A 14,783-nucleotide genomic window follows, 5' to 3' on the forward strand; every position below is an offset into this window, starting at 1 on the left:
CTCTTCTCTTCTCTTCTCTTCTCTTCTCTTCTCTTCTCTTCTCTCTTTTCTTCTCTCTTCTCTCCTCCCCTCAGTTTTCCAAAGGACATTTATCCAGACCTGTGCAAAGGGGAAGGGGAAGGCAGCTCCAAAAACTATTTAATTCTCTGAGATATTATTAAAAGAGAGGCAGGACTGCTCAGACTCTGGTTAAAGCTACAATTTTGACTGTCCAAAGGGGAGTTCAGAGAGCTCACTTAGGCTGAAAATTTAACATTTAGATGGACAAGTTCAAGATGATGAATCTGACTTTCTTCATTGGACTTCAGTTTGCTTTTTCTTGGGAGTCCTTACAGCTGGTTCACACAGAGGTCTGTTTTGTTTTGTTTTTTTTGTTTTTTTTTTTTTTTTGGCATGAAATGAGGTATAAGAAAGAAAATTTGATGTTAAGTATCAACACCTTCCTCATGCAGGGGTCACAATCAATATTTGACCCAAACACAGAAGTGAAATTATTAGTAGAGGTTGGTGGTGGGGGAATACATTTACACCTGAAATCCCTCAGATGGTGAAAAATATACTGGGGTGGAAAATAATGAAACACTACTAAATCCAAACAAAATTATCAGCATGAAGACCAATGACTTACTGCAACCCAATACAATCAATTCCCCAGCAGCCCCAATAGGTGGGACCAGTGCTCTTTAAATACACACAGCAGAGTTCCTGGTATCTACTCAGAAATGAGCAGATCAAATTAATCCCCAAAGCACTTCTGCTGAAATCGTCAGATTTATGCCACAGATATTTTTCCTTCATTTATCTAAACATATACTTTGAAAAGAGTGTGGTGCAAATAAAATCTCTTTGAGCTTCCATGGCAAGAGCTTGGGAGCAACCGACACAATTGTGCTTCTCCAAGAGCCTCCAGCAAGTGACTTAATCTCTTTATATCTCAGTTTTACTTCCTTTAAAACAAGAATATTGAAAGTTCTGCCCCTCAGAGGGGTGCTCAGAGTGTAAGCTGAGACCTGCTGGATGAAAGGCATGCAGGGCTTTTATTTACATCTGTGTTACACCACCTTCACTTCAGCACACAGGTTTACAGTCCATGAAAGGAATGTGAGGCAAACAGCACTGTTCAGCACTAAATGCTTCAATTCATATTTCTAAAAAAAACAGTACCTGGATTCTCACTGAGTTCCAGAACTGACAACCTGAGTTCACTTAATGCCAGCCCTCGCAATACCCTTTTATAAATCCATTTTTAATTTATTATTTTTTACACTTGGCTACATGCAATTCTGCTGCTTCTTGCTTGTGAATCAGACCCTTGGTTTCAGGCTTTGCAAAACCTGATAGTGAATTTCTCATTATGTCCATAGTAATTTCAATTATTTTCCTTTGTCTAAGATTTCCGTTACACTTTGGTGCCTGTAGACATTTTAAGTAACTACCTTTTTTATTAGCTGACTCAACACATGACAGATTATTCTGTCCAGCTCTTCTCCTTGGGTCCTTTTATCAGCCTAAGTCCTTATACGACCTCTCTTAATGTTCCTGTATTATCTGTGAGGGTGGAAGCATTCAGTGAATTTGACATAAAAACCCACCTTTGGGTCAGAGATTTACACTCATTTTTAGAACTGACCCAAACGACTCAAATAACATATAATTGAAACAATTGGTCCAAACACCACTGACCAAATCTGGGAAAAAGAAATGAACACAAAAATGGGCTGTTTTCCCATGGAAAGAAACATGTCAAAATCAAGATTTAAGCTGGGATTGTCACTTCTCCATCCAGTTCCTTATCAGTCATCAAATCAGTTCTTCAGTACAAAGAATGAAAATAAAATATAGGTCTTGTGCATTCTGAAACCTAATTGCTTGATTGTTTCTTGGGGTTTTCTTCTATAGAAAGACAAAGGTGAAGTCCCTCAGCTGGAGTTGTTTTTCTTGCAGGAGTATTTTCACTTTTGTCAATGTCTGTGTCTCACACTGGTCCTCTACAACATCAGAGCAGTCAAATATGTGAAATCTGTGCTACCTGAAGGTTTCCCCATGGTAGAACTGACATTCTCAAGCAGAACACACCACTTTCCTTCTACCCAAGAGTCTTCCTAGGGGTGGATGCCTCAAACCTCCATTCCATTCCATTCCATTCCATTCCATTCCATTCCATTCCATTCCATATTATTCTATCCTCTCCCTTTGCTGAACACCACCATGCCTTTGAGAAACCTTACCACAAATACACCTCTCCTTGCTGTCTCTCTGGAGATGACTCAAACACAGAAGTTTCAGACACAATCTACCAAAGCTCTGCCAAAAGGCTTCCCAGCTGAAGCTAAAAAATCTCTACACCTCTTGCAGAAAATTTTGTGGCACTTCTTAGCTCAAGTGCTCATCCTCACCAGCAGAGTGTAACAGTGTGGGTACTTCCAGAGACAGAAACAAAACAAAAATGTATAAAAAAGTTTTAGGACCACAAAAGAATCACACAGGACCCAGACAAGACTCAGAGTGAAGGAATATGAGATGCTACTCTGCACTATGGAACTGCAGGATTTGCTTAAGTAACAAAGATGTGTAATTTAGCCCTGAGGCCAGAGAAATGTTCTTGGTATTTTTAAAATAAGCAACACACCTGAGGCCCCTGGAGGTCTTGCTTGAGCTAGAGCAAGGGCTATGATTGCAGAATACACGAGTGTTTATACTCAAGCATCCTTTAGTCTGCTTTTCACTTGCATGGCAGGAATTTTCCTGTCAGTACCACCATCACACTGAGTTTTCAACTCTTCTTCTCCCCCAAGAAAAGCAACAGCAAGCAAAGTTTGTGTCTGGAGAAAAATCCTCATTAACACTCTAAAATAAGTTGGGTATGTTGTGACATTTTCAAGAGATCTTCCTTCCTCTAGGATTCATTTCTCCAGGAATTGAAGTCAAAATGTACAGAAAAGAAACATCAGTTCCAATGAGTGGCTCTTCTGTCAAAAGACAAAAGGACAAAATAACACAGAAATTTTCCCAAGCCCTGAAACAGCCCCCTTAAAAATCAAAGTTTTCCCTTCCTTCTGACATAACATCCTCACCTGCAAAACAGGCTCTTTGATGGGACTGTTTCTGCTGTCTCTGGTTCTGGACACTGTGAGTTAAAAAAGAAAAAAAATTCTGAAACTAATATTAAGTTCAGAACAAGTCTTAGTAATCTCACTAAATGCTAATCGAGTTTTAATGCTGTTTTCATTAACTTTGTGCCCTTTCATATAAAGTTGGAGGGCTACTCAGTGATAAGAAAGCCCCACCAATAGAGCCATATGAATGGATGCTAAATGCAAATTCTGGAAGCACTGGGCAATGCTCACAGCAGGGCTTTGACAGGATAAAGATTTTATGGAGTGTCATATCAGGACTTGTTGAGGAGGCTGAATGTCAAGAGTAAAAGCAACAGCAGAGAAAAATGAAAGCAAGAAGGACTCTGAAGTGAAGAGGGTGTGTTTTATTTTGTTGGAAACCACAATTTTAAAAAATAACTTTCTACTGTAAGTAGCTAAATACCCAATAGGAAGCTCATCAAAAGGAGATTAAAAATAAAAATCAAAATCTGACAGAGAGCAAAACCCTGCCTTTCATTGGAAAGCCTAAGACAGGCTTACAAAATATTTCTGGCAGGCCTAAACTTTCCCAAAACGTTTCAGTAAGGGATTTGGTTCTCTGAGCTGCAGCATCGTGCGCAAAGCTTTGGCTGGATGAAGAACTTGTACGTAGGCTGGCAGGAGAAAGAGCCCTCATGAACATGAGAGTCTTACAAAACCAAAGTGTGTCTCTACATGGAACTGCAGGGAAGGTTTTGGGGAGACATTAAAACCCCTTCCAGTACCTAAAGAGGCTCCAAGAGAGCTGAAGAGGGATCTTTTACAAGGGCATAGAGGGACAGGACAAGAGGGAATGGCTTCACACTGCCAGAGGGCAGGTTTTGATTCAAGACTAGGAAGAAAGTCTTTACTGTGAGGATGATGAGGCACTGAAACTTCTCTGTAAGTGTTCAAGGCCAGGCTGGCTGGGGCTTTGAGCAACCTGGTCTGGTGGAAGGTGTCCCTGCTTATGGTGGGAGGTTGGAACGAGATGGTCTCAAAGGTCCCTTCAATTTCAGTTTCACAGTGGGTGAGAGAAGTGGTGCAGTGCCCTGGAAGATGAAAATCTGCTTTCCTGGCTACTGAGCAACTTTTCTCCACTCAAGATCGTACCAGAAAAAACGCTTTGTATGGACTCACAGTGGGATTTTCTGTTCCCATGGAAGTAAGCTCATTAACTTCCCGGGTGTTCAGAAAAAACCAGCCCTCATGATTACTCATTATAAATAATACAAAAGAAAGAATGGCCACCTTTTTGGCTTAGAAAAACATTTCAAAGGGAAAGCATTCAGTGCTTATTCACAGCAATGGAGAGTAATTTTAAAGTTCTTTGTTTTGAACTAAAACAACTGAAACCAACAGTATCTGATTTGCACCATATTTTATTGTGAAACTAAACTGGTTTTAGCAAAGAAAGTGATCATACAATCAGAATGACTTGGCTTGGAACGGACCTTAAAGGTCATCTCATTCCAACCCACTGTCATGGGCAAGGATGTCACTCACTGGATCCAGTTGCTGAGAGCCCCATCCAACGTGACTTTGAACACTTCCAGGGATGGGGCAGCCACAACTTGTCTGGGCAACATTTTCCAGTGCTTTGCCACCCTCTGTGTAAAGAATTTCTTCTGAACATCTCATCTGAACCTGCTCTCTGTCAGTTTAAAACCATTTTCCTTTGTCCTGTCACTATCTGCCTTTACAAAAAAAGTCCCTCTCCCTTCTTTTTATCAGCCCCCTTAAGGTACTGGAAGGTGCTCTAAGATTTTTCTAGAGCCTTCTCCTCTCCAGGATGAACAACCCCAGCTCTGTCATCCTGTCTGACACAGATATGGACAGAAAAACACACATACACACACCGGTTCATGCACATAATACCTAATCCTGGTAGTCCTTCAGCTCCAAGAAAATGGAAGGGAAGGCTGGCTGTGTGTTAACCTCATGCACTTTGATTCCTCTTCATAGCTGGAGCAATCTTTATTTTTATCCCCAGCTGTAATAATTTTTGTGCGTTTTTTTCCACAGACCAAGTTCAGGATTTTTTTTAGTGTTGCTGATTACCCCAGATTCCAGGTGCGTGTGTGTGTGCATACACACTGTGTGTGCTCTAGCAAAATAATGAATGTTGAGTTCACCTAAAAAAACCACCCACAACAGAAAATTGAATTGAAATTGTCACTTGAGCACCAAAATGTCAGCAGGTTCTAAAACTCAGTATATCCACAGTTTTAGAAAAGAAATCCTAAGGTGATGATCTTTCCTCACCTATGTTTGTCAACAGTTGTATGAAACTCAAATTTTGCTTTATCCCTGTGAGAACGTAGGACAGAAATGGCTCTGCCTTGGAGTACTCCTGAATGCTGTCACATTGGTCCCTTTAATCCCACAAGAGTGAAGGAGAAGAGTTTAGTGCTCCTCACAATATTCCTTCCTGCTTAAATTTAGATGGTTAAATGAGAATTCAAATCCAGACCTTGCCTTAAACCCTGAGTAAGGATTTGAACTGGATTCCTGCTGGTATGAGGGTATGAGACAGGCAAGAGAGGTCACCATTTAATCTGTTTTGAAGTTGCTTCACTGTTCCAAAGGTGTAAATGACTGCTAAGACAGACATTAAACAGGCACAGTGCCATTGCTTGATAGCAAAGACAGGAATCAGAGGCAGTGCACTCCAATTCTGGTCTTTTCATCAATAAATATTTAAGTATTCATTGAAAGTGGAAAAGATGTAAGGAAAAGAAATTGATTCCTCCCTGTCTCTCCCATATCTGAGCTGATGTGAGTTCCCTTTACCAAACTGAGCATCGTTCTGTCTCTGAGATAATTCGATTAGATTTAAGGTAAAGTTGCTCTTTAGTTTCGCTTCAGATCAAAATCAAGAATGTATTAGAGATGGAGAATGTTCCCTGGTGATCTGTTGGAGAACCTGAGCCATGAAAAATCTGCTTCTCTCTGGCAGATATTGAATCCAGGTGTGCCATGGATGAGGTACCCTCTGGCTGAGCCAGACACTGAGCAGAGGGCAGGAGGAAACTCACTTTCCCATAAAACAGCTCGTTACAAACAAAAAAATAATAAATATTTAACTCAAATCCAGCTTGGAAAATTGGCTTTCCAATTATCTCTGGAAAATTGGTGAGTTTAACTGTATGTCAAGCTACTGTGATATGCTTTGTTTATATTAAACAATAAACTATACCAGCCCTTTTTGACCCAGGAGAAGTAGATGTAAATTAATATATACCTGACTCAAGATTAGCATCTGCTACTGCCCAGAAAACCTGTTGATTAAAAGCCACCACTATGTAGCTCACAGTAAATACAGTGGAAAATTATCCAGGACCAAAGAAGAAAATCAGAAATGATTGCTAGTAGTAGATAGCAGAGAAACATTAAAAAAAAAAAAAAAAAAAGGACAACTGGCTATTAAAATATATTTTGTACTGATAAAATTAGCCTTAATGAACTATAAAATAAATAAGCCTTAATGAACTATAGCAGCCACTGGCAATTATTTCTGTACTAATAAGCTTGGAAAATATATTTGCCATATACTGGTCATTAACAAGATATTATTTGAAATATGTAATTCACTAAAGGAGAAGTTGCTACAAATTAAAGAGATTCCAGGGAATTTTTGTGCCTATCACCCCACAGAAATATTTGAGTGTCAGAAGAGAAGATTTCCTAGGCCAGTGAATACCCAAATTTGTTCATACAAGTTGAAATGGAGTTTTTATAGCTCCTCTCTTGCATTACATTTCTTCTCTATTGTTTCTTTGATACTGTGCTCTGGAAAAAATGTAAATAAATATTGGTCATTGGGATCTGCCTTGTAAGAACACTTAATTGGAGTCCTTAATTTCCTGTTGTAAACATAATACAAATGGCAGTTGTAAAACTGAGAACAATTTTGTTCCAAATAATCAACAAGAATGCCTCTTCATAGAGGAAACTCTTAGAAGACACAGAACTATATCAAAAAAAAACCCCAAAAAATCCACCAACCCAATCCTTGCAGGAACTGAAATAGAGGAAATTCCATTTTTGGGTTAAGAAAGAAACTCTTGTTTCATTGGATAGGATTCTGTGAGAAAGCAGATGCCTTGAAAATATTCCACAGATGATACAGCTTTTTTTTTTTTTTTTAATATCTGAAGAGCAGGCACACAATGAAAAGGGATCAAATGATTGCTGTTTAATGAGTTACTGCCTGTCAGCTGAGAGGCAGCAATGGCTGGGACATTATTCTTAGCAAGTTTTGATGACATGACATCGAGACTAATGCGTTCTGCTCTGCACTCTCAGCAGGCTGGGCATGGACAGCCACAGCAGTTCAGCTAACGAGAGGTAATTCAATCAACCTCGCTAATGAGCAAATTGAGGTGATCTTCCTCCACGCCACCTTGCTCATTGTTTCAGTGACAAGAAGCTTTGCCCACCTTCTGGGCTGGGATGATGAGATCCATTTGAGGCGCACAGTTGTAAATATGGTGCCTCCGTGTACAAGCCCCACAAATGCAGTAATTTCTGGTGACCTACTTGTGAGAGGAATTAAATGGTTTATTTATAGCAACACCGAAATGTAAAATTCCCATTTCAGTGTCAAAATATGGCTGTTAATTGGGGAATTCATGATCTGTCAAATCTCAAGCACCTTCCATACCAAACTCAAAAGTAAAAACACTATTTCTCCAGCAGTTACTCAGGAAATAAAGATTGCTGACTACTAAAGTCAAAAGTCTCCTTTTCCAGATACATCTAAAGAGCCTATTTTGAGAGCTGAAGCATATTCTGTAAACGAGTGATTGTTGTGAAGCAGATTCCAACTCCTTTTAAACCTTAATGAAACTGCAAGGAATATTTCAGAAAATTCACTGAGTGGGATGGAATTATAATTCTCTTTTTAAAGCTGGTTTGAGAATCTCACATCAGAGAGATGATGGCAATTAGGAGGTTAGTATCTACATATTGAACAGACTATACATTGTCAAAGATATTTTACCAAAATGTGGACATTTCTAGTTCATCTCTAGCAGGTGGAGAGCTAACAAAGACATGGTTACCACTACATCAGAAAGGATGCAGAGAAGTGGGATTTTTAGAATTTCTATATTATTTTTATGATTTTAGAATTTTTATATTTTTATATTTTTATTTCCTAAGAAGAAAAGGAGGCCACAGAAACACCCTTGAAGAAGCCCTCTACCCTTTGCCTGACGTCACTCTCAGTTTTAAAGAATAACTCCCAGATCATTGCGGCTGCTTGGAAAAAGTCACGTGGCTGCAAAGGAGAATTTAACAACCTGCAGCACATCGTGGGATGAGGCCATGTCCCAAAAAAAGGTTGGGATCACCACCAGGGCTTCAGAGGAAATGGCTGGGACAAAGCACAGCAATTCAAAGAGTACATTTAATCACTTGCAATGATTTTCCTCTGACACTGAAACTCTTTACAACCTGGGGAACATCCCAAGACAGCATTTGAATTTTGGCACTAAAGAAACAGAACAATCTTCCCATCTACCTCACTCTGAGAGGCACAACACCAAACACACTGTCCCCTTGAACATCTTTCTTCTTTAAGAAATAATCACAGATGTATTGCCTTTCTAAGAGTCTGCCCTGCTGGGACATGAGATTTTCCAGCTAAACTGACAAAATATTTATTCTTTAACACACTTTTGCCAAAGAAAACCTCCTGTGCTGATTTTCAGGTTTTCTTCCACAGAGCACTGATCCAAAATTACTTTGTTTTGACACCACCACCAAGGATAATAGTCAAGTAACACTTTCAAGCAGCTTGGACACTGTCATGTAGAGAATGGCTCTGATGAACTTTGTGCTGCCCTATTCCCAAGGAAACCTCTGAGAATCTGTGGTGGGTTGACTTTGACTGGACACCAGGTGATCACCAAGCTGCTCTATCACTCCCCTCCTCAGCAGGATTGCAGCAGGGGTGGGGGTGGAGAAAATAAAATGGAACAAAAAACATTTGGACAAGGTAAAGGCAGTTTAATAAGACAAAAGTGAAGGCTTCACATGGAAGCAAAGGAAAACAAGATTTATTCTCTACTTCCCATCGACAGGCAACGTCCAGCCAGTTGAGATGACTGGAATGATGATGAAACATAGAGAATTTGTGGGGTTTGTTGGATCAATACAGGCTAGAACAGAACTGGCCACCCCTGATCCCCCAAGCACCAAGCTCTGCGCCCAGTGGCAGCAACCTCATCCATGTTCCCATCATTCCCAGGCCAAGAGGAACTGCTCTCCGCAGAGGAATTCACTCCTTTAGCTTTACCAAAAAGAACCACACACATTTCCAAACTGACTTCACTGCAAGTCCATGGGCACCAGGATGAATGATGGACTCTCTTGTGCTGATCTTTGCTCTTGTCCCTCACAACAACAAAAGCTCAGTGTATTTTTGGGGCTCAATGAGAGAGATAATTCCAGAATTTCCAGCTGAAAATATCAGCTGATAGTGGTGCAGTGACGTGAGAGCAGTTTCTGACTCTGTGTTGCTCTTCTAAAAAGTTTAATCCTCCCTTCTCCTGGGGCTACTGATTTATGCCTCAGAGAACCCTCCTGAGCCATTAATCACTGCAACTGCTCCCTGAGCCGAGCACCAACTGCTCCCTCCCTCAGACATCGCTGCTCCTGAGGAACTGAGACTATCCATAGGGAAGAGGATACTTGGCACTGACTCATTCAAATATTTTAGACATACATTTATAACAGGTTTTCTTCTCCAAGTTGAAACTGAAATTTTAGCCACCTAAAGCCACACTTGGGCTGGTGTTGCCCACAATTCTAGCGGAAATATCAGCTTTTCACATGTTATTTCCTTAAACATCTGTGAATGGGACAATAAGTGAGAGACAAACCACTGGTCTGAATCAGTGCATCCATTTTTGTGCTGTTTCACAGTTCAAACTGTGGGTGCTGAAAATCTCCCTCTTCTGCCAGGTCCTTAGAGGTGTGTCAGGATGGTTTAAGTTTAAAGGAGTTACAAAGCATAAATAATTACTGTCTTCAGAGTGCTTTGGGAAGTTCAGATCAGAGACTTGGCATCCATCAGAAGGGTCAGCATCGTGCACAGACATTCAGCGGGAGTATCCCATTTTCCTACTGATGGCAAAGAAACCTGAGATGGGACGAAGAAAACTGCTGGCAGTTCCAGAGTCCTACTGACTTTGGAATCAAATCAATGAATTCAAGTTAATTGAGCTGCAGGAACTGCCTGCACATCGACTCTTAAGCAAAGGTAATGTGATACATCCTCCCTTCACTCTCTCACAGAGTTAATGACCTGGCGTTATGTGATGCTTGTAAAGGTCAAAGACCGTGAAGATGGGCAACAATCATAATCTGAAGCACATTAAAACACAGTAACCTGATGGTGTGATGTCCCATCCAAACATTAATCTGTTTGGAGGTTTGTCTCAATGGTAAAAACTCTGAAATGAATCTGCCTATCTCCTGGCACTTCTGCCTTTCTTGCCCTGTTATTTTGAAGGATTTTTTTGCATAAAGCAGACTCTTGTCTCTTACAATTTCTTTTTCTTCTAGTAATCATTTCTCTCTTCTGCGCATTCATGGCAGAGATTATATTGTGCTGTCAGGGAAATAATTTAGCAGAGAGAAGTGGAGACATGGCCATTGGAATCAAGAAGGTCTTGAAGAATACAAATGTTAGCCTAATTTAAGAAATTGGGCAGATCATAAACCTAGGCCCATTATATATTATTCAGTGAAAATTCAGATCTCATTTTTGACTAACTTAAATTTGAAGCAAAAATTTACTGCAGAATCAGGATGTACCTCAGTCTTCTTGCCAGAGCAACAATTGAGCAGGGATGCCAGGATAGGAGCAATTAATTATAGACTAAAAGACCAGAAGTGAAATGACAAGAATTGACACCTGACTCTAAATGTAGGAACTTTTTCAAATTAATAGGATACAGGGGAAAAAAAAAATATTGCAGAGCTATTGATTCCAGATTGTACTGCAGAGCAAACGTGGCAGCAGTGCCACAGCCAGGGCAGAGGGGTGAATTATTTTAGGATTTCAATGACAGCTGCCAAAAATATTATGACCCTTACAGAGCTTGAAAGGGCCAAACAAGCTTGAACACTCAGCCACTCACATATTAAGCCACATATAGAGATGTGTGGTGAAAACAGAGACACCAAGTAAAGCCCTGTGATAACAATTTAAAAAGCAAAAGGAATGCCACGAAAGAGAACTGTCTGTGCTTTGCCCTTATTTACAGTGTTCCTTAGGTTAAATTATTTCTCTGTTCAACACTGAGTAGGAGCTGCTGTGCTTTAGCAACCTGACATTGCCAGGGAGAGATGCACCAGACAAATGTCAGAATTTCTGTTGTGTGTGTCAGAAGAGGGTGCCCAGACTTGTCTCCTGCTTGGAAGGAACAACAGACCTGCAAATGCCAAGTGCCACAAAGCCACTTGTCAGTCTTTCCCTCTCTGCCACCTTGGCCCTCACGAGCCTGACACACAGAGGCTGTGATTGCATTTGTTGGTGGCAACAGGAACAGCACACAGGGACAGCGTAGTGCACGAGGGACTAAAAAAATCCAGCCAATTCAAAAAACATAAGTTCTGAAAGGAAAACAAACACCAAGGATGAGCTGTGTAAAATCATCTGTCTGAACCTCATCTTCATTGATCAGGTTACATAAAACACTTAATCATATAAGAAACCCATAAATGAATTACACAAGGAAAGCTGTAACTGTGAGGGAAGGGAAAAATAATCCAAACTAAACCAATATTTTCTGTTTTTCTATGACAACTAATTCAATTTAAATTCAAAACAAGACAGTTGCATATTCAGGAAACACATACTTGGAGCCCGATTATTACTTTTTTACATGGACTAGAGCCCCATTAAGGAGACACTGCCCAAGATCTTACGTGAGATATTAGAAAGAAAATCTTTATAGTGAGGGTGGTGAGGCTCTGGCACAGGGTGCCCAGAGAAGCTGTGGCTGTCCCATCCCTGGAAGAGTCCAAGGCCAGTTTGGATGGGGCTTGGAGCAACCTGGTCCAGTGGAAGGTGTCTCTGCCCATGACAGGGGGTTTGGAACAAGATGATCTTTAAGGTCCCATCTAAACACAGACCATTCTACGATTCTATGGATTTTCTGTCTGTACATTCAAGATTACATGGAGACTGTAACTAGAGTGCAACTCCTTGCTCACGATATTTAATATTTTAGAAGCTTACGATGGTTCAAAATCCAAGTGGTCAAATTATCAAAAAAGGAACGAATCAATGTCTATTAAAGATTAAATAACTCTTCTCCTGTATCAGTAAGGCTTTGAGTTTCAAGTTGCTGAAGGCTGGGAGAATCTAATGAATCACAGTCCACAGGATTTAAGGAATCTACACAGCCAAGTCTGTGTGCTCAGTCCTGTACCTTTGTCTGACAGAAATATGTCTTGGTAATGGGGTAGGCACCCTCTGCTGCAATGACTTCTTCCAAGGAAAGGGCTCAGTCAAGTCATCATTCATTCTCTCTTTGTTTGGCTAATGGGATTGAGATGAGGAAGTTGTTATTGGAAACCATATTTTCCAGCTGTCACATACATGCAGCATCTTTCTCAAAGTTTGTCACCTCTATTTTCCTATAAAAAAACTTAAAACTTAGGATTCTAACAGTCTTGATTGTCACTTTGGGTAAGTGTGCACTCATGCAAATGAGTCAAAAGAAGGGCACAGAAGGTCTGTCTAGGCTGAAATATTGACATTATACAAAGCTGCTGTTAACAAAAAGGCTTCTCTCAGACTGCTCCTGCAATACTTTCCTTTTAAATGGTCACTGATGTTGATGGAACAGCAAAAAGAGCAGCTGCAGTGTTGCTCCAATATGCGCACAATGTGACCCAAAAGTTCCTGGGCTATTTTCCTAAGGTGTCAGCAAACAAATGTTCAGACATAAGTCCTCAGGAGCTTCTCTGCATTCGCTGTAGACACTTTTCTCTCTCTCTGCCAGACAAAACTGCTCCAAGGGAGCAGTGACACACTTATGGCAGGGCCCTCGACAGGCAAAAGTCAGGGCTGGGAGCTCTCCTGAACAGCTGCTCTCTCTGCACGCACTGAGCCAGCAGCTAATGATGGCACAACTGCTTGGGAAACTCACAGGGAAAACTGCTTTTGACTTTGCAAGATTCATCAAGTGATCTCCCCTATAGAAGGAATGGGCTTGTCTGTCCAAACCGTGTCTGATTTGTGGTGTTAGGAAAAAATTCTTCTTTTGAGAAGAACTGTTAATTCAGTATCATTATTGCAAAAGCAGAAACACCAACCAATTAAAAAAAAAAAAAAAGTAAAAATACTTTTTATGCTAATGATCAAAACAATAAATAGTGATAATAGATATTAATGGCATCATTTCTTTAATTCCCTGAATAGTGACCTTCATATTTTTTATCATCTGTCATGGAAGCTAAAGAAGCCTAACTTTAATATCCTTCAAGTGGGATTTAAAACACTGGAATGGAGTGACTGGTGCTTTTTCTTTTGGCTCCTTACTAATCCAGCATGGAGCCAACACTTTGAAGAGATGTTAAACGGAAGTTCTTTCCAGTCATTACCAAATTTGGGATTTTATTCAGTGATATGTCCTGTGCCAACCAGAGTATTTAGTAATTAGTTCCCTCACTTGCTTTCCTCCCTTTACTTTCTCTGAAGTCATGCAGAGCTGTTACACATTAAACTCCAGCTGTTCCCAATCGCCCTAAAGTGTGTAAGAGAGCTTTATATGAACCTGTTTCTTGAGGTGGTCTTTAAATCCACTGATATTTTAATATCCACAGACTTTTTAAAAATCCATTTGGATTAAAATTCAAAATAGAATTGTATCTATCTCTATGGACATGGAAACCCTGAAAACATCCTGGTTTAGAAATCTTCAAAGCATAAATAGGAAATCTGCTGCACACCACTTGGGCTAACCCAGATGAAGAACCACTTATAAAGATCAGAAATCATCCTTGTTCCAGTAGAACTCAATTCTGGTCCTGCCTCCAGTTCTACTGCTGCAGAGCAACTCTTGTTTTAGAAGCTCAATAATTAGTTTCACAACTAATGATGAAAAGTAGAGCATTATATTTTTCCTGGGGCTTTCATTAGTATCTCTAAGTTCACTTCCCTCAAGACATGGATCTCTTAACAGGAGATTAATTTTACTTTTCCAATGGAGTTTTAGTGTAAGAATATTTTGTTCTCTGACTTTCTCCACTAAAGGGGTTTAGATTAAAATATGTCTAGATGTAGTCAACTGTTGATAAGATTTGTAATTTCCAGTAGATAGGAATATTTAACTACACTAAAAGAAATTGTATTCTATTGCAGATTACTGTGATGGAACACATTTCCAAACTAATGCAGAGTAAAACCAGAGTTATGCAATTAAAATTATTGTAGTTGCTCTAGATTTAAATTATCAGGACAGATCACTGTTTGCACCCATAACAGTGTCTATTCTATAAAAATGGGATAAAAAATATATAGAAATGATAAAAGAAAGAAAGAAAGAAAGAAAGAAAGAAGAAAAGAAAGAAAGAAAGAAAGAAAGAAAGAAAGAAAGAAAGAAAGAAAGAAAGAAAGAAAGAAAGAAAGAAAGAAAGAAAGAA

At 39.8% G+C, this 14,783-nt stretch overlaps 1 protein-coding gene across 11 annotated transcripts in view; it reads right to left on the bottom strand.

Annotated features, from left to right (window-relative positions):
* The window catches only part of TSNARE1 (t-SNARE domain containing 1), a 462,499-nt gene that overhangs the window by 43,848 nt on the left and 403,868 nt on the right, over positions 1-14,783 (bottom strand). For 7 of the 11 annotated variants that reach the window (XM_042036002.1, XM_042036003.1, XM_042036006.1 and 4 more), the window contains one exon: positions 3,056-3,127. The exons of 3 other annotated variants lie outside the window; for them this stretch is intronic. In XM_042036002.1, the coding sequence (XP_041891936.1) occupies positions 3,071-3,127 (57 nt within the window). In that variant the 3' untranslated portion in view covers positions 3,056-3,070. Of the gene's footprint in view, positions 1-3,055; positions 3,128-14,783 lie in introns of those variants that run through there. One more of the 11 variants, XM_042036009.1, reaches the window with a different exon arrangement.

This window comes from Corvus kubaryi, unplaced genomic scaffold (genome assembly GCF_017639235.1).
Source record: "Corvus kubaryi isolate FWS band 111438036 unplaced genomic scaffold, C.kubaryi_AGA036_p1.0 37385, whole genome shotgun sequence".
Classification (NCBI taxonomy): Eukaryota; Metazoa; Chordata; class Aves; order Passeriformes; family Corvidae; genus Corvus; species Corvus kubaryi.